The following is a 25502-nucleotide window of genomic DNA, read 5'->3' on the forward strand; positions in this document are numbered from 1 at the left end:
GTTGCAAAGTCATCTAAAACTACATAAACATCTAAATAAATAAACCACCAAACCTTCTGTAATATTGCTTCCTGAGCATGTAGGATGTACATTCCAAAGCGTCTGCATAAAGGAGGCATCCACCTGAATACTTCCATTTGACATGGAAAGATGCTAAAACAAGAAGACAGTAACAGGAAACAGTGAAATCTGTGCTTAAAAAATATTGAATATATTCCTTTCCCAACCAAACAGAAATACATAATAAAGTAGAAATACATAATAAAGTAGAAATACATACATTCTTTAAAAATTACTAGCAACTGTTTTAAAATGATCTCTTTTCTAAAACCTTATCAGCACACTACAGCTGCAGCTTAGACATCTTCCACAGTTAACAGAAATACAAACTTCCCAAGATGCAGACTACAGAAGGATAAAAGCATGCAAACAATCTTGCTCTATGGGAAAGAAAGCTGAGAAAAAAATAAATGCATTAAATCTAGGCATCATTTTTCTATATCAGAAAATAATTCACTTGAAGAATCCCAACACCTTGCCCCAGCAGTTTGTATTTTCCCACCATATGGTTCACTTGCTAAATAAAGAAACCTACCAGGTATCTTTCAGAGGACACACTGACCAGGATAAGATCATCACCTATTCGAACTTTTTCTCCTTCTGACCTTTGTTTAGATGCAGGGTGTATTGTCCACCAGCATGCTTCACCTAAAAGACAGAGATATCTTATCAAGATTATATAAAACAGACAATTCCCAAGAAATGTAAGGATATTTTTGTACAACACTGACATAACATAATAAAGAATTGTGTCTTGTAAGACATTCACTTTATAAAGCCACCTCATTCCCTTTTTCAATGCATTCATATTTTCCCTTTTTTCTTGAAACTTTCTGGTAACAGATCTTTGCAATCACCGAAACTGATATTTCCTGTTGCATGTTTTGTTAAGCTACTAACCACTTACAAAACAAAAGAAAATCCCTACTTCAGTTCTCTCACAGCCAGTAAATTGCTGTGCAGTACCTTGGTCTTAACTCTCACCTTTTCTGTCTTCTTTTGCTTAATGTTCGTATTTGCATTCAAAATCTCCTGTATTGCTTCCACTCTATGCTACAATTACGTTGCAGAATTGAAACAAATACTCTGTAACTTTGCAATATTGCTTCACTACAACCATCAGTTCTGGAAGCAGTTCCATTAGCACTACAAGCAATATAATTACACAATAGCCAAGTCTAAACAGTTACAATTATACATTATACATTAAATATAAGATTCCAGATTTTTTTTTTGCATATGCACACACACACAACACACACACACACACCAATTCTGGGAAGATTACCTAATTTGTTCCACAATTTCACACATCTCAGTGTTAAGACCCTGATGCAAAAAGTTGAATACAGCTTTCTTAAAGGGTAATGCAAAGTGGGAGAAAATTAAACAAAGGCAAAGTTGGTAACATAATACAAAGTGCAAAAAGCTATTTAATCAACTTGTAAATTTCATGTAAAACCTTCTTAAAATAAACTTTGAAGATTATGAAATTAGTTATAAAGAATAATAAACAAAAGTTCCATCTCATTACCAATAAAGGTATCTGACAACTACAGGCACACATTCAAAACTTCATGGGCACAAGCAGACACATGCACAATAACTTTGAAAAAAAACAAAACAAAAAACAAAACAACAAAAGAAAAAAAAAAAAAAACAACAGTGGAATTATGAAGATGGGTTTCACTGGAACTATTTTCAGAGCGAGAGAACACAGATTCCTCTTATCAACATGCTTAAAGAAAATAGTCTCCATCTAAGGCAGCATCCAAAGATATAATCAAGTAATGGGCCCAAAATACCTGCCCGAAACCATCTTCTGTATGGCTACTACAGAAAGAGAAACTTAACTTATTCAAAACAGGTCAGGTAATGGGGGTAACAAAACATATAAATAATGTCACCTGGGAAGGACGTTTCAAAGATAATCACAGAATCACAGAATTTTCTAGGTTGGAAGAGACCTCAAGATCATCGAGTCCAACCTCTGACCTAAAACTAACAGTCCCCACTAAACCATATCCCTAAGCTCTACATCTAAACGTCTTTTGAAGACTTCCAGGGATGGTGACTCCACCACCTCCCTGGGCAGCCCGTTCCAATGCCTCACAACCCTTTCAGTAAAGAAATTCTTCCTAACATCTAACCTAAAACTCCCCTGGCGTAACTTTAGCCCATTCCCCCTCGTCCTGTCACCAGGCACATGGGAGAACAGGCCAACCCCCACCTCGCTACAGCCTCCTTTAATGTACTTATACAGAGCAATAAGGTCTCCCCTGAGCCTCCTCTTCTCTAGGCTGAACAAGCCCAGCTCCTTCAGCCGCTCCTCGTAGGACTTGCTCTCCAGGCCCCTCACCAGCTTCGTCGCCCTTCTCTGGACCCGCTCAAGCACCTCGATGTCCTTCTTGTAGCGAGGGGCCCAAAACTGAACACAGTACTCGAGGTGCGGCCTCACCAGAGCCGAGTACAGGGGGACGATCACCTCCCTAGCCCTGCTGGTCACAGTGTTTCTGATACAAGCCAGGATGCCGTTGGCCTTCTTGGCCACCAGAGCACACTGCTGGCTCATATTCAGCCGACTGTCCACCATCACTCCCAGGTCCTTCTCTGCCTGGCAGCTCTCCAACCATTCCTCTCCCAGCCTGTAGTTCTGCTTGGGGTTATTGCGCCCCAGGTGCAGGACCCGGCACTTGGCCTTGTTGAACTTCATACAGTTGACCTCAGCCCATCGGTGCAGCCTATCCAGATCCTCCTGCAGAGCCTTCCTACCCTCGAGCAGATCGACACACGCACCTAGCTTGGTGTCATCTGCAAACTTACTGAGGGTGCACTCAATGCCGTCATCCAGATCATTGATGAAGATGTTAAAGAGGACCGGCCCCAGCACCGAGCCCTGGGGGACGCCACTAGTGACTGGCCTCCAACTGGACTTGGCTCCATTCACCACAACTCTTTGGGCCCGGCTATCCAGCCAGTTTCTAACCCAACGAAGCGTGCGCCAGTCCAAGCCAAGAGCAGCCAGTTTCTTGAGGAGAATGCTGTGGGAGACGGTGTCAAAAGCCTTGCTGAAGTCAAGGTAGACCACATCCACAGCCTTTCCCTCGTCCACCCAGTGCGTCACTTTGTCGTAGAAGGAGATCAGGTTCGTCAAGCAGGACCTGCCTTCCATAAATCCATGCTGGCTGGGCCTGATCGCCTGCTTGCCCTTCAAGTGCCGCATGATGACTCCCAAGAGGATCTGCTCCATGAGCTTCCCTGGTACTGAGGTCAAACTGACCGGCCTGTAGTTCCCCGGGTCTGCCCTCCGGCCCTTCTTGTAGATGGGCGTCACATTTGCTAGCCGCCAGTCAGCTGGGACCTCCCCCGATAGCCAGGACTGCTGATAAATGATGGATAGGGGCTTGGCCAGCTCATCTGCCAGTTCTCTCAGTACCCTTGGGTGGATCCCATCCGGCCCCATCGATTTGTGGACATCCAAGTGCCGTAGCAGGTCACCAACCAGTTCTTCGTGGATGGTGAGGGTCACATCCTGCTCCCCGTCCCCTTCCACCAGTTCTGGGTACTGGGTATCCAGAGAGCAACCGGTTTTGCCGCTAAAGACTGAGGCAAAGAAGGCATTGAGCACCTCCGCCTTTTCCTCATCTCTTGTAACTAAGTTTCCCCCTGCATCCAGTAAAGGATGGAGATTCTCCCTAGTCCTCCTTTTTGTGTTGATGTATTTATAAAAGCATTTTTTATTATCTTTAACGGCAGTAGCCAGATTGAGCTCCAGACGAGCTTTGGCCTTCCTAATCTTGTCCCTGCACAGCCTCGCTACATCCTTATAGTCCTCCTTAGTGGCCTGCCCAATTTTCCAAAGATTATAAACCCTCTTTTTTCTCCTAAGCTCAAGCCACAATTCTCTGTTGAGCCAGGCTGGTCTTCTTCCCCGCTGGCTCATCTTTGGGCGCATGGGAATAGACCGCTCCTGTACCATTAGGATTTGCCTCTTAAAGAGCGCCCAGCCTTCCTGGACCCCTCTGCCCTTCAGAACCGCCTCCCATGGGACTCCACCAACTAGTGTCCTGAGCAGCCCAAAGTCAGCCCTCCGAAAGTCCAATACAGTGGTTTTACTGGTTCCCTTCCTGGCCCCGCCAAGAATAGTGAACTCCACCATTTCGTGGTCACTCTGCCCAAGACTGTTCCCGACAATCACATCCTCCACCAGTCCTTCTCTGTTTGTGAAGAGAAGGTCTAGCAGGGCACCACCCCTGGTAGGTTCACTAATCAGCTGCGTCAGGAAGCTATCTTCCACTTTCTCCAGAAACCTCCTAGACTGCTTCCTCTGGGCTGTGTTGTGCTTCCAGGATATGTCAGGGAAGTTGAAGTCCCCCACGAGTACAAGCGCTGACGATTTCGCAACTTCTGTCAGCTGCCTGTAGAACTCCTCATCCGTCTCCTTGTGGACCAATAATGGTCCACAAGTATTTTAACATCTACATGACAGTGCCTCTCCATCTCCAATTAATTTATTTTTATTTTAGTTTATTTTCAAATAATGAAAAAATAATAAATGCCAGGTTAATATTAATGGAACTGTCATTTCTTCATTTGAATCTTCACATTACTGAGTTATGTATACAGGTACTTGGATTTCTTCTGCACAGTATTTGTCTTTCAACAGGTACTACAGGGTCACTTCTCTTCAGTTAAAGACCCACCATTCAGCAATTCTTAATGCTACATATACAGAAGCACCTAAACCTATTTGTGACTCTTCACAATTGAGTTGATTTTAAATTAATTTAACATTAAATTCATTTAACCCTAACCCAGTGGTGCCTTATTATTTATATGTGATTTCAGGGAAGCTCAATTCTTTTTACAGTATTTCTGTCAGCATCAATGTTACTGACAGTACTCCTTGCAATCAACTGATTAGATTTTAAAACCTTCTCATAATTTCTCATTTGTGTTGCATCTCTTTCATTCTATTGAAAACTAATGCAAGCTATTATTTTGGTTTTATACTTTTATTTTTATTCAGCTGTTTTAGCAATGTGCTTATTGCACCTTTTCTGCTTTTCTCCATATAAAACTTATTTATAAACTTATTTGTTGCATGGTTAGAATGTTTATTGTGAATAAACTGAAATATAACTCTCTCATACACTAATGCTATTAAAAGTGTCCAACTATGCAATTAGCAAACAAACACATAAAATTTATTTTATTCAACAGAAATTTTTACTTCAACTTACCACTAGTGTTACCACTAGTGTTATTGCAGTTGTGGTAAATCAGTTTAATTGCAAAGATACTTTTACATTCTTATGCAAAGTCAGTTCAGTTAATTTACTGAAAGACATAAATACCGACCAGTTATCATTACTGACAGTCATCATTTACTTTCAGTTATTTCTAATTTACACATAAACATTACATTCACAAGCTTACAGTAACATTAATTACAATGCCTCTTCTAAAAGCATATATATGAGATGTTTTCCTTCAAAAATAACTTGCCATACCTGCTGCATTTTCTCGCAGTCCCACATCAAATGCAAGTTTATCTGTCTGGGATCTTGATGACGTTAAACAAGTCAAATACTGCAAAAACAGTGGAGTTATTGAAAACAAAAATCAATGCAAAAATTAACACACATACCAAATTAATACTACATTCACATTACCCCATCTTACTATCATCCTGTGCTTTTTTTTTTTTTTTTTAATTAAAGAAGTTAAGCATGGTATTATTTGTAAATAAGCTTTCACTGACTTCTTTAAAACATCCAAATCCTTTTTCAATTTGCACATATTTGTGTTGTGCAATAGAACTCTTTCCTTTCAAAGTTTCACAGAGTTTATGAGATAGGAACAGGCAAACATCTTATTATAGCCTTGCTGTAATAAGTTTGCAGCGTGAGAACATATCAAGCATACCAAAGGGCAGTAATAATACCAACAACTCTGGTAAGTCAAGGCAATCACAATTTTTATGGTTCATAAACATAAATAACAGAGATTAAAGACTAATGTGGAGTCTTCTAGTACAAGAAAAACGAGGGAGGACACTTTCTTCACCTCTAACTTGTTCAACCTCTATTAGTTATACTTGAATGGGCAGTATAAGTCGGTGATCCAAAACAGTTAAAAATTTCCAGTTGTACAACACAGCGAAACAACATTTATACAAGCTAGCACTATTTTGGACGCAGGCTTTGGCAACTATGCTAATCTAAAAGGAACAACTGATCTTGTGAAATATGATGGAAAATCAACACATATCATGACAAATTCATTTGTAATAGCAGCAACTTGCTAACAGAATGATCATTGAAAAGGATTCCTGAAGGACAAAATTAATTGATAAAGGAGGTTTCCAGCTAAATTTCTTAGTGAAATAGATATGAACAATCTGAATTTAAAATGTAAGGACCACTTCCATGGCACTGAGAAACCATAAACTATTTTTTTTTTTAGTCTAGTGTAGAAAAGGATTTATAAAGAACAGTTCTTCTGAATTTGTATATTTATTTTGATTTTAAAAACATTTACTTATGAGTTCTGTGCTACTGATTACTGTGCAAGTGCTCTTTCGCTTACCATTTCACTGAACGAATGTCGAAGTAGTATAGCATGACCATATAGCAGGGTTCTGTGACCACCTTGAGCTGCCTACAGAACATGACAGAAAAGGTCACAACTCCAGTGCACTGTATACACTACAGTCAGATTTATATAACAACATGAAGAGTTATTACAGTTTAAGTATTAAGTAACAATATTCAAGTGAATTATCAAATACATATGCTGGACAAAAATCATAATAATGAAGTAGCAACAGCAACACCTAAATATCTGTCAATAAAATAAATTATCTTGGCCACAGACTGTTATTGTGGCCTAATTTTTGTCACAATTAAATAAAAACAACATTTTTAAAAAACATTTGAAATGAAACAAGGTAATACCTACCTTTTTTATAAACTTCTCGGAGGCATTAAAAAACATAAAAAATAAGTATATGTACACACAAACATATTGCAATTTGAAAGGAGAAAAACGTACCTACTGCCCAAAGTAGTTTAAGTATATACAAAGGACATCTACTTGCTAGGATTAGTGAAAGCATTTATTAGATTCATTACAGCAACTGCATCCATGATGTCAACCAAGCATGATTATTAGCTTTCGCACTCTACAGGTACCTTAAAGGAGGCTGTAGCGAGGTGGGAGTTGGTCTATTTTCCCATGTGCCTGGTGACAGGATGAGGGGGAATGGGCTAAAGCTGCGCTAGGGGATGTTTAGGTTGGATATTAGGAAGAACTTCTTTACTTTCTTAGGGTTGTCAGACATTGGAATAGGCTGCCCAGGGAAGTGGTTGAGTCACCATCCCTGGATGTCTTTAAAATATGTTTAGATTTATAGCTTAGTGATATGGTTTAGTGTTAGGTTGGAGGTTGGACTCAGTGATCTTGGAGGTCTCTTCCAACCCTGATGATTCTGTGATTCAAATGTGGAAATTTATGACAAATCAGAGAGGGCAAAACTGGATTTCCCATATGATTCCTTTAGTCAGAGAATTTAATACACATCTTCTGAGACTTTCTCAATGACAGAAGAAAATAAATTCCAAGGAAAGAATCTTAAAGTTACCTACTGAAAAACAGACATCAAGCTTTATAGGCTTTCAAGTCTGCCTCCCTCAACCTTTTACTACATCTTATCTGCTAATTATTTATAAGTAAGAAGCCAATTCAAATTTCAATAAAATATGACCAAAAGATTAGTTTACTGATTTATTGTGGTGTTTTCCACTGAAACTAAGATTTTTTTTTTTAGATCTTCAATCTCAAATTGTGTGAAGTATGACTTTAAGAATGTGATCTCTAAATTTTGCACAACCAAAGACTAATGTTAATACTAATACTACTATGGTGGCCAACATTATATTTCATTTTTCATCTCTCAGTCCAGATCATAACATTTGTATGAGCTAAGTCCTGAGTAATAAGGAAAGGCCAAACATCAGGATTCTGGATAGCAAGTTAGAAAGTACTGATTTAAGAATGTTTAATGTCTCACATGATTTCTAGGTACTGCTCACACATACACATAGAATTTTTATTTCTATTTTTAATTAGAAAATCATTTACTGTTTTTGTTTCATGTCTATTTATGTAATCATTAAATATGAAAGATGATTCAACAAAATATAACTACAGAACATTAAATTGCCTCTAGTATGTTACATGTTAAAAAGGACTGCTTTTAAAAAGTCAGTTCTATTCATGTAAAGGGGACCAATATAATTAAAGGTAGTTTCTGGAACTCAAACAATGTTTATACATGTGTAGACAAATGATTTTGCATTCTGTAGAGAAGACATTAGTTAAATTATTAATTAGTATTGCAAGCTGTATTCAACTCGTGTTCTACAGAACCCTAACTTAGAAAATATCAGGCTGAAGAAACCATTATAATCTTTAGCTCAACTTATAGAATATTTAATACTAATTCAAAGGAATAAAGCTGAAATGCTATTTGTCCAAACAGAAGCAATAAAAATCAAGAAGCAGTTCAGCACAGGTCTTCTATTACAACTGCAATAAAATAAAGAAAATCTCATGTCTACTCTTTTTTTTTCTCTCTTCTTTTTTTTAGCTAATCACAAAGATGTTAAGAAATGAGGATTTGTGACCTGGTCATCATGAAACTTAAATTTAAAGCTGTTAATAGCTAATACAATCTTATATAATTTTATGCAGTTAATTGAGAGATTTCTCAGAATTATATGGTAAAGTACGTATTCTGTTTCACTGTATGAACCATATAATTATATAAAAATTCTTAGTATATCTTGCAGCAAACTAAAAAATCTGGACTCCTGGATAATAATTTGTGGACTCTCACAGAAAATGTTAGATTGCTGGGGAAAAAAATGGAGCTAAATATACAATAGTTACTTCTGGTCATTCAGAGAACACAGAATAGTTTGCGATGCCATTACAGAAGCCTGATCAGAAATTAATAACAGCAAAACTGTAATTACAAGTAGGTTGTTAGAGAAAAATTTCTCATCAATTTGTAACAAATATACACATACTAAGTTAAGGAAATAAAATGTCTCATGCTATTTTTTACTGAAAGCTTTTAAATGAATCACTTGTAAGGCTAACTCAAAAATAAATATATAAATAAATCAAAAAAGCTATGTTTTTTTCTCCAGAAAATCTGAAACTAAAAGCAAAACTTTATTCCAAACTAAATTTAATATGGAAAGCAAACCTTTCAATGCAATGATAAACTGGTGGAACCAAAAAAAGTTTAGCAATCATAAGAGGCCAACCTTTATTCTCAGTAATGCCTTTGCATTGAAAACAGAACACAAATTAACATTTTAAGATATTAATTCCTACATTACATGCTGTCATTTTTCCCTACATTCCCTAAATTATGACCTGACAGCAAATTGTATTATTCATTCAGAAATAGCTTTTCTCTGAGATCTGTTTTAGAAATTGCTTATTACCATATCAATTTGCTTTCCCTGTGCTAAAGATAGTGCCTTATAATACAAAATATTTAACTTGACTGGTATTTATGATAATATATCTCAAAACAGTATCAGTTAATTGTAACTTAAAAAATAATCTTTCCATTTTTGCAACAGCTTATTGACAGAAGCTGGAGTTCACCTCCACCAAATGTAACAAATCCTTCTCATAGAAAGGAAGTTTTTTGCATTATTGTTTAAGCTTTCATCTTTTATTTCATCCTTGGTATTTATATGTAGTTCTGTGTTTCTATTACAATTTTCCCAACGGACTGTACCCAGTTTCAAAAGCAATAGAGGGCAAAGTTGTTTTGAAAGAAACATTGTACAACAGACCACATTTTCTATTTTATTTGTAAATACTCATATATTACTAGTTAGTAAATTAAATATTTTTGCTAATTTTTGGGGTGAATATTTTGGAAAAACTAAGGATTGTGATATTGCTGAGGAGTCCTGAAAGTGACTAAATCAATATCACTTTTTGAAACAACACACCTGATGAAGCCTACTGGACTACGATCATTAAAGATTATGTTTTGAGTATTAAATGTATAAAAATCTGCAACAATTCTCACAACTAATATGAAAATTTCTTTTTAGAATTTGTGGAGCTAATGAGCCGATATTATGGTATTGATCTTTCCTCTGTAAGAATGACTGATAGTGTGACATGAATTAAGCACACTGAATTACTGGATTTTTAATATAAACTGTACATTAATCTCATTTATATTTCTCCCCACTGAGTATTTTAGATTTTCCATAAATTACTGACCTAATCTTCACATAAATAAATTAATTTATGGGACATTTGACTGATCAGGGCGTTTGAAAGTAGAACTAGTAGCTTATAATTAGTGTTCTTTGTGTCTTTCTAACCTGTGTGTTAATGGGAGAAAAGGGGATGCTTCTTCTACAACATTTATACAACACTGGCTTCAGAAACCCAAAGCTTGGAAGGCACTCACAGACTGTTTTCCTCCCATTGTGATTACTAGTTTATTATTCTGACACCAGCAACACAGCCCATGGAGGGCACCACCTTTCGGCTTACTTGAAATTTCTACTGCACTGGTAAAACAGCATTTCTATAAAAATTGTGGTACAGGAACAAGATCAGACTTCTTCCTGGCATATGTTCTTTGGAGGGGTACTTGTTCTGAATAATATGCATAGCTCATTATCTGCCTTCATGAGTAATGTATCTATTGAAAGTTTAGTTTACATCACATTATTCCATGATGTATACTACGCAGAAGTTCACAATGTATAAAATCCCTCACAATACCACCATCCACTGACTATAATACAAAATGCGGCTCATGATTTTAGTCTTCTGAATTGTGCCTAACTTAGAGAATTAAAATAGTGTAAAACAGGCAGTAGAAATGTTCGCTCTGTGTGTATACATGCATTTCTATATGAATCTACAGTTTACATGCCTTCTGGCTACAAGACCTGCCACCTCCAATACACCTCCTAATTGAACTGATTTGAGTTCCACACATAAAGTACAATAGAAACAAACTTACAGATAGGAAAAACAAAACAAACAAACAAACAAACAAAGAAGACTTAACAGCATGAAAGGCAGATACTAAGGATAACATTATAAAAATCATGAAAGCATAAAACTGATAAAACTGCAAAGTTTCAAGTTTTCTGGTCAATCATTCTTAAATAGCAACCTTTTATTCAGATAAGAAAAAAAAACAACAGTTTAGAGTTATTGAATATTTACTGATCTGCATGAAATCATGGGTTTTAATCCAGAAGCATTCTAAAAATCTTTATAATTTTATATACTTGAGAAGCAAAATGAAACTCACTCCTTCAGAAAGATAGGACTCCACAGCTCACCTTGGATGCTTGCAGCAATTAATTAATTAATTAATTAATTTTAAAATGAATGTTCTATCATTAGTGTTAGACGGTTTCATTGGGATGATATAAAGCTTAGGAAAATTGTTAGATTTCATGTGATATATACTTTTTTATTTAAATTATATATTTGACCACTTTTACTTAGCACTTTTTGAAAAATATATTTTTTCAACAACTAAGTTTTTATCCTTCCTACACACTGAACATACCACTTCTGTACGAACAGTTATGACATTCAAAAGAAAATCACCTTCAAGTAAATAAAACACCTTTTTGGTTCTCTCTTCTAGGAGCCATTTACAGTCTATTACCTTGAATTATAAAATTCTCATCATTTCCACATACTGCATGCACAGTACATGAATTTCAGTAAGAAATCAAAAAAAAAATAAATCTCATCATGAAATAAATTCAGCATAAATTTCTATTCAAAAACAACAAAAAATGAGATGTTATATTTAAGCACATTTCCTAAGATTACACTAAGATCACTTGTGCGTTTTTTTTTTTGTTTCTTCCTCAGACTTCCATTTTACCTTCTAGCTATAATGACACAGTCTTTATTCTGTATGCAAGAACAACAACAAAAATTACAACTTGAAGAGAATATGAGTTTTCTGATTCCTCATAAAGTAAAATGTTACAGACTATCTAGCTTGGCAGATTATTTGCATAATAATTAGTTGCCATCTAGTCTCATAAAATAAATAAAGACATAGAGTATTTTCATGCTCTGTTCACAAGAGAATAAAAATTAAATTCAACATTATGTTAAGAAAATAAAGGTAAGTTAGAAAGAATAGAGAAGGATGGACTATATTCTTCACAACTAGTCAAGGAAATCAAATTAAATCTCCCACGCAGTCTTTTGGACTATGTTGGGAAATCAATTAAAGCACAGAATTCTAGAAGATAGCAACAAGCTGATCTGATATAATCTGTTCAGGCAACAGAAATCTGAGAGGTACAATAAACATCAATGCACTGAAGTTGCCTGCAAAATTTCAAAACAATTTTAGTCAACTTTAAGAGACGTTTATATGACTACTATCATATTTAACCCTAACTGAGTGAAATGCAGAATTTTATTGACACAAATTTCACGGCTTTCACAGAGTCAGAAAGCGATGATTGCAGAACCTGTCATAAGAAATAAACATTGTAAAATCTTATTTAATATTCATTCTTTAATAATACTTCACCCCATACATTAAGAATTGGCATTTCCATTTTTTTTTTCCAAATTTCAGTTGTTCACAGAATAGGAGAAAATAAATGTGATCCCACTTTTTATTTTAAAATCCTAAAACTTCTACCCATGAATAAAAATAGAGCAGTGACAAACTGAGTGGAGAGCACAGGCCACATTTCATTTCCTTTCAGAGGCATGCAAGCTCTACCTAAATATACATAACTAGACAATTTGCCTAAATTACCTACTTATAAGCAATTCACAGATGCAACAGCAAGTGTAACATCTATAAAATTCCAGAAGTAGCAGTGTGTAGATAGTGTGAGAATTGAAGTTCTGTTTTTGCAGTGGAAAACTCCACTAACTTTGCATATTCAAAAGTGATTGTGCAGACATAACAATGGCATAACATTGGAGAGTACGTTATGTAGAGAAGGGGACAGTGGAAGGTCTCACTGTCCCAAAGGAGGATAGCTAAGAAAAACAGGAAAATCACATGCCCTCTAGTCATGAGAGGAAAAGGAGAAATTAAAGGTTGGTCCAATAAAATTGTACATACATGGTATAGTAACAAGCACCAAGTAGGTTGTGAAACTGTAGTACTCAGCCAATGAGGAAACAGGTGAGGAATCAAGCATTGGGTAGTGGGGATATAAGGTTATGATAAACTTTTGCTGTGCACTCCTCTTGCAGGACACCTGCCATTGCAATCACGAATAAAAATGCTGCTTCACTGAGATCCTTGCCTGAGCCCATGTTATTGGCTGCAGATTGTTTCTCACAATAGGAGGTATGTTTCTCTCATGGGTAGGAGAACAAATAGCAAATTATTCAGGTGGGCATGCAGATCATTCAAAATACTGAAAAAAACCTGCATCTATGATTTGAATTAAGCTTAATATTTTATAATTCCCTTCTGACAAACAAACATCTTAGAAGTTCTATGAAAGATACATACCTTATATATCCTTATCAATAATAAATAACATATAATTAAGTACACTTATTTTGAGGGGACATGCTAATCAGTGTGGAAGTTCTCTTTATTAGGGTATTACAAACGTTAGGATGTTTTAGATTTGAAGTGATAATGCAGTTGAAGGGTTAGTAATGAGAAATGCAAGCACAGTTACAACATTTGACTATACTGCAAAAGTCACCATACACTATTCTGTAAGCATTATAGTAAGTAGGCTTGTAAAAAATAAAGTAAAAAATTAAGAAACCTAAGGTAGATAATTATTAAATAACTATTTCTATTCATTAGTTCTTGCTTCTTACCACGGGTTAAGTAACTAAAAATTACAACGAAACAATTTACGTTTTGTTCATCTACAAAATAAATAAATAAATAAATGTATTTTTATATCTGAACTGATCAAACATTTAAATTTGTCACTTTTTTATTGATAGAACTTAAATCACAGTTGTTAATTTCATATAAGGATAAGTCAAATAAATATATGTGAAATACTTCCTTAATTCAGTGACATGAGGTAGCATTATTTACATCATGATGACATTATTTTGCTTTCCTCATTAATAAATAACACTGTAATACAATAATGCTTTTATGGGAATTATTTATGATTCAAAAAAAACTTCTTACACTCTCAACAGGTTCATAAAAGTCACCCAGTCCAAGGGTTCTTTTGTTCATTTTTCAGTTGCCAGGTTTGAACTGATGATAATAAATGATCTCTGAGAATCATGTTTCTATTTTTTTTTTTGTAAATAGTTCAATACATTAACTTCACCTGCTCCTCAATGCTATAAAAAAAATAATTTAATTATGGTTATGGAGCACTAACATCCCAAGAAAACAGAAAAAATAAAGAATCTGCTACCACACAAGTCCCCTCACCCAGAAAATTCTGAAGCAATAGAAGTAATGAGAAAAAAAAATCCATAATTAGAAATTTAACATTCTTTGATGTTAATTTACTTACCCCTTCACCAGCATTATCCCCTGTGTTGGCCAGCATTTCTTGAAGGGCTCTGACAGACAGGGACTGTTCAAGTACAAAATTACAGATGCAAAGGTCCGGAGGAACATACTGTAAAATTAAATTAAACAGCATAAGAACAGAGGAGCAGATTAGATTAAACAGGATGAAAAGTGTTAGAACACGTGTTTTAATTTTAAAATCTATATATAATGCAACAATTTTTTTTTTTGAGCTATCTTATTGTATCAAAATAACACAAAAACATTCTTCATAATTTGTAATTGCAGTAACTTTATATTTGCTATAACTCTACTGCTCACAGTAAAAATAAATCACCTCCAGGTTCAAAAGTGGAAAAATTCTCTCCACATACTATTGCTTTCCTGTCTTTTAGAATTACATCATGAACATTTTATTTGTTCTCTAACATCGCTGACAAAACAGAAGAGAAGGCATATGATCTTATTTGATGTATAAAGTTGAAACTGAATATATTTATAGCTGCCACTAAATGTCAAAGATTCAAAATCTTCTGATATAATAATACAAGCTATTTTAGGGACCCTCTCCTCAATTATTGGATCAATAATGACTGCTGCTTTTGAAACATGAAACTTACATTCACTTCAAAGAGAACAGCGTTATTTTCAATCTGTTAACACTAATGCATCCAATAAAAGATATGTATACAAGAAAAAAAGTCTCAGGGGAATCTTATCAATATACATAAACACCTGACAGGACAGTACAAAAAAGAATCAAATCCTCAGTGCTGCCAGTGAAAAGACAAAAAGAATTAACATGAATTGAAGTACAAGAAATTCTATTTAAACATGAGAAAAGAACTTTACTGTGAGCATGGTTGAACACTGGAACAATGAAATGCTAAACTTTCTGAACACTCTGTAGCAAGCTAATAAACAATTAAGAGCAGTATTGGAATTCCTAACTTTTGATCTCTTCATTTTTTCTTTTTGACAGTGTTTTCAAATACATTTTGGAAAAGAATTTTAAGTCAAAGACTTGAGATTGAAATTGCATAGATTTTATTTACATAATTGTTACATATATGAGTTCCCTCATCTTTTGTACACAAATAATTTCTTATTAAGTAGTTCATAATTTCAGTAATTCCCATAGGAAAAACTTAAACTGTAATATTCATCATCATTCATCTCTACTGTGCTTTGTTTCTTTTTTTTTTTTCTTTAATATTCATTACCTGCATCTGTATACATCCATTTTTACTAATAAATTGTAAAGAAATAACATGAAAGTTGTTTATGGAATTATAAAAACGTTTTAAGAAGTATTTGGTAATCTTGAATCCCTTCAGCATTGAATCCCTTCACCACACAAATTACCAGAACAGCTCATGGTCAGCCTATCATACAACCTTCCTTTTTTTTTTTTTTTTTTCCCCTCTATGTTTCTACAAATATTTCAAAGACATTATCTTTCCTTTTCCTTGTATCCCCTCCCTTTCAGCTACTTTTATCATCTGATTACATACAGCTCAGATAAAAATCATGAAATTACACCTCTTTATTCCAAAATTAACAGACATACTGAGTTTTGTGGTGGTTTTTATTTATTTATTTTTTCCTATCTTGTTCTCTCTTCCAGAAATTACTTGAATGGAAAAGCATCTCTCTTCTTGTTTTAACAATATTTGGCCAAAGTTAGTAAGTGAAGAAACAGTCACACATGCTTAAAATAGATTTTGGCTATGGTAAAGTTGTCAGCTGTAGTAGAGAATTTAGTAGAAGATATCAGTGTGATTAACATGCCTTGGATCTCATTTAATGCAATTTCTTCTTAATACGTAGATGCTATCTAGCTTTATAAACCAATTTCATGGATGAATAATCTACCTCAGGTAAACAGTACTGTTTTAACAGGGAGGATATTCATTTTAAGAATGAATTCTTATCATCTGATTTGGACTAGGTTCCCACTTCCAGTCTTAGGATCTTATTATACTTCTGCTTTCTAAAATAAACAGACATCTATTATCCATGTTCCCATTTTAGATACTTATGGGCAGTGTCCACATTTCCTTTTTTAATCTGAACATACTGTATCCTCCTCCAAGTACTATCATGACTCTCACTGCACTTCCTGGAGACATTTTATTAACATTCCTACCAATTTGAATGTCACGACTGGACTCTATTCCAGCAACACTGCTGCAGAAGTAATAAATCAATACCCACAGATTTAAAGAGATAGTATATCTTCCCATCTCCTGCCATGTTTCTTTTCATGATACCTCTAAAGACTATATTAGATCCCCCTGAGCATGGCATCACTCAGGAAACTCATGACTGCATGACATCCACCGTGACCTTCATGTTCCTTACAGCTGACAAGAATAGTTCCTCATTCTGTAAGCATATTTACTTATTCAGTTTTTACATTCTATGCTGTAGCACTGAAATATGCCTCTACTTTCTGTTAAAACATAAAGTACTGCAGACCTTCCTGTGTGTGACATGACTTCATGAATTGCCAGTTCCCCAATGTTTCCATCATCAGAAAAAAAACATGTATGCAAATTTAAATTGTCTTAATGGAGAAAAATAATAGCATGGCAGTGAAAACAGAACCCTGAAGGATTTGATCAGAAACACATTCAATAACAATTTTTAGTCCACTGGATGTGTGTCATTTTAGTTTTGTTATTTCATAAACAAAATTTTGTCTAAATGTTGATGAAAGGAAACGTTATTGCTAAGAGTTGTTTGTACGTATCATACTCTCTAAACATTTGTATCAACTTTCTACTTATTTTTAAAACAGACTTAGATATTTAAATGACTTTCCAAAATTCTTAATTGTTCTCAGGTGTAACTAGCAGTTCAGAAACCTCCCTGGTAAGCTTTTTTAAAATTATCACATTACATGTTTTCTAAACCTCTTAATTTTAACTTCATTAACTTAATTTTAATTTCAGAATCTTCTGTAGTTGTATCTGCTGCTAAGTCATGAAAAGTAAAGTACGTTCTACAAAATTCTACAGTCACATATACCGTTCCTCCTTTCTTTAGACTAGGATGAGGAAAAACACTATCTTACAGATTGAGATCATCAGTAATAGATATTCTACACTGTAGTTACGCTGTCAATTAATAAACAATTCCTAATCATTATTGAAAAATGTTAAGACAATAGTTGAAAACACATACGTGAAAACTAAATTCTTTAACTTAAGCATGTGAAAGGATTATCGGGATTTTTAAAGCATACAGGAGATAAATTATCATTGCTCTTAGAATGCAATTTAATGCAGATTTAAAAGTAGCACGACTTTTCATGTTTGAGATGAACAAGAGCCTCTCATAATGCATAAACAAACACTGTAGATTTAACACGGTCATAATATCTAGACTAAAAATAGGACCATACAGTAATATTTCAATAGGAAAGATACAGCGATCCTGCTAAAAATCAGGAGGAGAAGTAAATGATAAGGAAGAACAGAACAGAAATAAAGACACAAAAATAAAGAAAAAGAAAAGGATGCATGGAGAAAATAGAAGAGAGGGAGTAGGTCCTGCATTTGCCTTCATTCTTAACATTCTGCTTTAGTACAAGTCTCAAGTTTCATTTCTCCTTTCTCCTGTCAAGCTCATCTTCCTATTTTTTTCTTCATAACTCTCTAGCTTATTTTCTTCCTTTTGATACTTATCTTTAAAACTTTTGAATATTTAATAATCCTGACCTCAGAACTCCCAACTTTCTGCTTAATCAACCCGGTTAGAAGCAACACTTAATGTCAGTAACTAACAGGTGACAGTACTTCTGGAAGTATCAGTCCTGCACATCAAGATATTTGAAACTTCAGCAGTGATAGGAAGAAGCTTTTAAGTGAACTTATATCTTATTAACAGTCTGGAGACTTAATCTTGAAAATATGAAGCATTTCAGGTACAGAGTTAAGTTAAAGAGTAGTGGCTTTTGACTTTGAGACAAGTATGCCTCAAAGTATATTTAGAACCTTTACAAAATCTCGTATTGCAGTCACAGAAGGAGAAGCACAGAAAAAGCACATCTAGCACCACATTAAAGAAACCACAATTAAATGTATTCACAATAGTAAGTAGGTTAACATTCATTGACCGATTACACCAGCTGAGAGCATCTACTTCTTACTTTAGCTTCTGATGTTGGTTCCAAAAAGCACAGGCGATTCCCAAGTCCCTCAGCTGCCAAGCAAAACTTCCTTTGTTCTTTGTGAACGCTGGCAACACACTGAAGTACTACTTCGTCATCCTGTCACAAAGCAAAGTAGAAGAAAGAAAAGTAAATAATCAGAAGTTGAATAAACACACTATAGTGCTAAAAAAATGGAACACTGGAATCTGCTGAAAAGGACATTTCTTATATTCCTATAATTGTTATCATGTACACATACATAGATTATGCTGACGTGTATGTTTACCAACGTGCATGGATTTGTATTCAAGACTGCGTCAAAGTGACACACAATACATATCATCTTCAGGACTTTGACAAGTGCTGTGTTCCTCAGTAACCTTAGCAGTGACTAGCTACAGTGTCATAAAAAAATGGAAGTGTGCTATAAAGTATCACTCAGTGATACTCTATAAAACAGGATTAGTTTTTAGAGTAAAAATTTATTACTCTGATCTTGCAAGCAACAGTAGTCTACACATCATTTAATTTCTTTTGTTAGTGCAGTATGCCTCCAATGTAAGCCCTCTGATGCATAACCTTAATTTTTAGTCTCATTTAATTTTGAAACTTTCTACAACCAAAGATCCAAGAGCCTTTTTTCCAAGTGACTGTTTGAATAAGTTATAAGAAGTTGCTCCTCAGAAGACATATTCCAAAACAAGACAACTGTGGAACAGTGAGGCAAAACTGTTTTATTGTTTAGTTATCCTAATTATACTGAAAGTTCTTTTACAAATTGTTACATAATGCAGTGCCAGAGACACTTACTTATAAAGTGCCAAGCCCTTATCCACCTCTTAACATGTGATACTAAACTTGACATAAGCATGCTAAACCAGATTATTTTTAGTGTTCAACTGTGTCTTAGGTGTACACTGCGTAAAAATCATTTAAATTTCCACTACTTGCCCACTAATCAAGCATAACACCACTTGTAGACTAGCAAGTAGAAGAACTTATTTTTATAAAGGTATTTAGCTGTTCACCAGAACACACTGCCTTAGGAGTTTTTAAGGGGGTGGAAGCTGATAAAGAGCAACATGATATGTTAGTGTCCCACCCAGCTATGCTACACTGGTGTCAATTATTATTGTCAAAGCAGATACACAACAGCCGCCTGTACTGAACTAAGAGATCACTCAAACAATTATGTTCTAAAATCAGCACTTCTTTTTCCAGTCCATTATGCAACTCAAATAGTATGACAGGAGCACAGCTACTGACACTTGAAACAAAAGCTGGAAGGGACAGAAGGAACCCTTCCTTTCACCAAAGGAATTAAGTGAAGTATCCTTTAAAATGGGAATTCAGAGGTGCTTTTTTCACTTGTGTGGTTTCCCAAGTGTGAGAAAGTTACGTGACTTTCTTTTAGGTGGTATTTACTGCCTACTTACTACTACTACCATGGATAGCTATCATATTTAAAACTAACCAATCATCAGTTACAGACAGTGTTTCCTTATCTAGCATTTTTAACAGTACAATATGTGAATTCATAAATTTTATATATATTTATATATATATATACATAAAAATAAAAGATCTATAGTGAAGCAGGATGTAAAACAAATTACCTAATTAATGCTGAACATTTTTTTATTATTATTATTTTTTCCCCTGCTGTATAGGTTCCTGTTCAATTTCTGTAAAATGTTCTCTGAAATTCTCATATTTCAAACTTATTAGTAAAAAACCTTTCTGGTTTTTAAACATCTGTATAATGAGCTGGAAAATATACACAGTAAACTTAAGCACTTATTACTACTTTCCTTTGTTCACGAATTTTTAACACTTGGAATCAGAAGCATATCTACTGGGGGGAGAAATGAGAACAAGGTATAAGATAAAAGGATAGATCATTTTTCATCATCTGGTTCCTTTGAACATACATATTTCAGATACTTGAAAAGAATAAAATACTAAAACATGAATTTATAAATACTGAGATTTAGAATGTAATTGAGACTGTCCCCTAGTTTTCACTTATTAGTGTATTACATTAAATTACTTACATATAGCTGCAATTGTATTTATTCTCCCTACCACCACATTCAAGTATTCACCACATCAAGTATTCATCAAGTATGCCACACAGGCATATACACGGTATCTACTGAAATTCACAGTTTTCTAATAAATAAAATGATGCCTTCAGACAACACAGATAAAAAGTTAATTAAAATACTTAACTAAAATATACTATTTTCTTTTTAAATACATGCACATAAAAATGCCAAAAGTTTCTAGCAAAATGAAATTGATATTTTAATTTTCTAGAATGCAAAAAAATAACAATTTTTAGAATTTACACTGGCTTCACAAAGTCCTTACTGATCATTAAATGCCATAATACTAAAATACTGATAATATCTGGAGGATCATATGCAACATTCAACATCAATGTTTTACATTATTCCCTTAGATTCCCAATGTCCCCTTTCACTTGCAAATTCATTGTTTAATAAAAGTAACACTACACAGGATGAACAACTTCAATACAGATGGCAATTTCAGCCAGTTTTAGAGTTTTCAAGAGTTTATTACTCAGGCACAGGTGAACTGAACATAAGGAACTGGTGGAATCTATATAATCTATAAGTAAGACAATGACTTGCTGTTAAGATGATTCAATCTTACTGATGTAAGATTGTTCTAGTTGAGGTCTGAAATTGCTTTTCTGGCCTGTAGACGTTAAAAAGGAATCAATGCTGGAGTTTTCATCCTTTAATGAAACTGCACCACCTTCTTGAGATTTCTCTCAAATTCTGGTACTCTAAATTTTTTTTCCTGGTAAACTCATTTTCTTCTTCCCCTTATTTTTAAATACACATGGTGCCACAACCATTTAACCTTGACCTTTACTTCACTTACAAAGAATTTAATATATTTATTTCAATATACCTTTTTCAGTATGAAAACGATTAAGCCTGCAAACCCAATGAGATGCAGAGGCTCATGTCACAGAATTACAGAATCACAGAATCACAGAATTTCTAGGTTGGAAGAGACCTCAAGATCATCGAGTCCAACCTCTGACCTAAGACTAACAGTCCCCACTAAACCATATCCCTAAGCTCTACATCTAAACGTCTTTTGAAGACTTCCAGGGATGGTGACTCCACCACCTCCCTGGGCAGCCCATTCCAGTGCCTAACAACCCTTTCAGTAAAGAAGTTCTTCCTAACATCTAACCTAAAACTCCCCTGGCGTAACTTTAGCCCATTCCCCCTCGTCCTGTCACCAGGCACATGGGAGAACAGGCCAACCCCCACCTCGCTACAGCCTCCTTTAATGTACTTATACAGAGCAATAAGGTCACCCCTGAGCCTCCTCTTCTCTAGGCTGAACAAGCCCAGCTCCTTCAGCCGCTCCTCATAGGACTTGCTCTCCAGGCCCCTCACCAGCTTCGTCGCCCTTCTTTGGACCCGCTCAAGCACCTCGATGTCCTTCTTGTAGCGAGGGGCCCAAAGTGATCAAAATGTCATCACTAGTGATGTGATATTAAATTATACACAGCAAAATCTCAAAGATAACCAAAAGTAAAGCAAAGCAAAAGCAAAACAAACCCCATACAACTTCCTTGAGATCCAGTTTGTCAAGAAAATTTATACACTGACCAAAAATAGAGGAAAGGGCTAAATTTGTGTTTGTCTTTTTAACGTTACCTCTCTCATCTAAAAGCTCAGACTTCCATTTATTATTTTATGTATTATTATTACTTTTTTTAAATAACAACACACTTTTAGAGCATATTGATTGATAGACTGGAAAGCACCTCTGTAAGCAATTGTACAACACCTCACCACCTCACTAGAGGTGTTTCAGTAAACAAATGGGAGTCATGGGGGAGGAAGGAGGCATAATTTCAGGTTGACCAAAATATTGCCACGATTTACCAAGTATTTATAAATAATAAATTTGCATACCACTAGGCATTGCTCAAAAAATGATCATCCCTATTGTTCCTCAAAAGCTACACACATTCTAAGTGTAGAGCAGCAATAACTGTTTTCCACCAGTAGCATCAATAATTATTGATCTCAAGTTAACCTTGAGATAGATTGTGTACTACTATAATCAATATCTATTTAGGAATAAAGATGAATAGCAATTATTAACTTTTTTTTTTTTTTTTTTAATGAAGAGAAAATCAAAATTCCTCCTTTCTCCAGGTTAAGTTTCATGAATCAGTCCTTTAGCAAAGTCATGTATCACAGAATTTACAGAATTTCTAGGTTGGAAGAGACCTCAAGATCATCGAGTCCAAAATGTTGTCCATGTAGGACAACTGAAACCTTCAGCTAAAAAAAAGACCAATTCTAAGAATATTTATATATACAAACATACTGATATTACTAAAATACATTTCAGGTAGCCTGAAATTCTGCAGGATCTACTGAGTTTCATCTAGCTGTGTCACAGTTCTGTCACATATTATTCATCTATTTATGCAAATATGGGAATTTTACAAAAAGAAAAAAGCTTTGGAGATGTTTTCTCTCTCTCTCTCTTTTTCTTTTTTTTAATGTTTGTACTGAAACCATAAATTTTTATTCGCTTTGGTCAGAGCTGAAGATGGAATCTGATTTTGTACTACACAGTAACATCTGCATAGGTTGAGTTATTATATCTGAGAAAGAAACGTACTTCTGAATGACAGTCAGTCAATTCCGTATCTTCTGCTTTGAAGATGGAAATTCTTACCAAGACAGAACTTTGCTTCCTTGCAAAAGTATGTCTAACATTAAACAATTTCTTCAATTGAAAACTGTGCAGCAGCAAAACATTAAGAAGCATGAAATCCACCTAATTAAAGTTTTTTTAATGAACTACAGCTCAACCATTCATTATCAGACAGTATTTAGGCTTATTCTTCAAGTTATCTTTCCTCCTCAGATTTCATAATAATGGTAAACTTAAATTGTTTTAAACAGTTAAATAAATTTACCACTGCCATCGTAAGCCAAAACTTATACAATATCGATTTTACTTAATCAATGACTTAAATTCCTGCAAAGTGATTCAGGAATCAAGGTGAAACAATACATTCTAGGCATGACCTTGTTTCAGCTTAGTTCAACGGTTTTTCAAGTCAGGATTTGAGAATAAAGAAATCTCAACAGCTAAAATAATTGTTTCTTCATCTGTTGCATATACATCCCAGGATTAAGAATTATAATCATTTAGACTTAAGTCTGTATAGAAATTGTGTTCAACAGTAAACTTCTGTATGCTTCTTATTAAGTCATATTAAGAATCACAAAGCCATCAATACATTAAATATACAAAGGCACATTTACATATAAAATGTGCACATTTTGCTGGAAAATGACTTCCTATATTTACCTTGCTAACAAACGATGCAACATCTACCTGATTTAATCTCTATTCTCTACTATACGCAGTACAGAAAATGAACTGATAAAATTGACATGACACTGAAAACTCCAGTAGACACAATCAGCTGCTTACTACAATCTACGGGTTGAAGAGCAAAGCTGTCCCTGAAAGAAGCATGCATATTTTGCTTGTATTTTACTTACAGCTACACATAAACGTGCAAGTACTTGCACATGAACCACTAACTTCAATGAAAAAGTGGCGTGGTTGAAAGAACACTGTAAAACTATGGAGAAGTTTTATTTTATAATATATACTTTCCATTAAGAACTGTATATTGCTATTTAACAGATTATAATAAAAAAATTAAAAATAAAAAATTGGAGCTCCTGTTTTACATGGTAAAACAAGAAAGCACATCAAGGTAATGCTCTTCACAGCTCTAACTACCATCACATGGCTACACTTGCTGATTAAATATCATCCTTACAAATAAATGTACAAAACAAAAATCCACAGTCATCTTCCCAATTTGACAGATATCATCCTACCCATGTATGTATCTTACTGTATCACAAAACACAGATGCAAACAAACATGCTGACTAACATTTGAGCACTAGCTTAAAAACTATTCTCCTACAGGACTGCATTGCTTTCAAGTTTTCTAAAATGATCTTGCAGAATATGTAAAATTCACCAGGTATTTCCTTTTAAAGGTGCTACAGTCTTCTCAACAAGTAAGGAATCACAGGCAGAGTTGACGATGATCTAACCACTACCAAATATGGAGTTGGTAAATTTGTTGATGCATAACACTTCCTTTCACAAGAGGAATGGTATCACTGCAAAGTTGTCTCCAAGCACTAGTATTTTCTGCAGATCTTTTTTTTGAACTGCAGAACAAGTGTTGCCCTGGGCAACTTGAACTCAGCCTCCTTTGCACTGCAATGATACAGCTCAGCTACAGGAAAAAAAATTAAATAAAAAAACATGTTTGTTTTTAGTCCAGTTCCTACTAGCTCCATTTAATATTACAAAGTTCCTGTATCAGAACAGACTGTTTAAATTCCATTTAATTTTTATTTATTTATTTTAAATATTAGGACGAACATACTCAAACAATGGAGCAGATTGCCCAGATTGGCTGTAGAGTAGCCATTTTTGGAGATACTTAAAAATCTGACTGGTCAATGTTATGCGTAACCTGCTCTAGAGTTTCCTTGCAACCTCAGTGATTCTGTGCTTTAGTGAAATAAAAGGCAATTAATTAGGGGCAAGATAAACAATTTTTAAACATACAGAAAAAGCTGCTCTGAAATCATAGGGA

General features: G+C 34.8%; 1 protein-coding gene across 13 annotated transcripts in view; it reads right to left on the reverse strand.

Annotated features, from left to right (window-relative positions):
* The window catches only part of RYR3 (ryanodine receptor 3), a 222397-nt gene that overhangs the window by 161714 nt on the left and 35181 nt on the right, over window positions 1-25502 (reverse strand). For all 13 annotated transcript variants that reach the window (XM_068684285.1, XM_068684283.1, XM_068684279.1 and 10 more), the window contains exons 2-7: window positions 18789-18908; window positions 14634-14741; window positions 6652-6723; window positions 5574-5652; window positions 596-708; window positions 54-153 (exon numbers count right to left, since the gene is read on the reverse strand). In XM_068684285.1, the coding sequence (XP_068540386.1) occupies window positions 54-153; window positions 596-708; window positions 5574-5652; window positions 6652-6723; window positions 14634-14741; window positions 18789-18908 (592 nt within the window). The remainder of the gene's footprint in view (window positions 1-53; window positions 154-595; window positions 709-5573; window positions 5653-6651; window positions 6724-14633; window positions 14742-18788; window positions 18909-25502) is intronic.

Source organism: Anas acuta, chromosome 5 (genome assembly GCF_963932015.1).
Source record: "Anas acuta chromosome 5, bAnaAcu1.1, whole genome shotgun sequence".
Classification (NCBI taxonomy): Eukaryota; Metazoa; Chordata; class Aves; order Anseriformes; family Anatidae; genus Anas; species Anas acuta.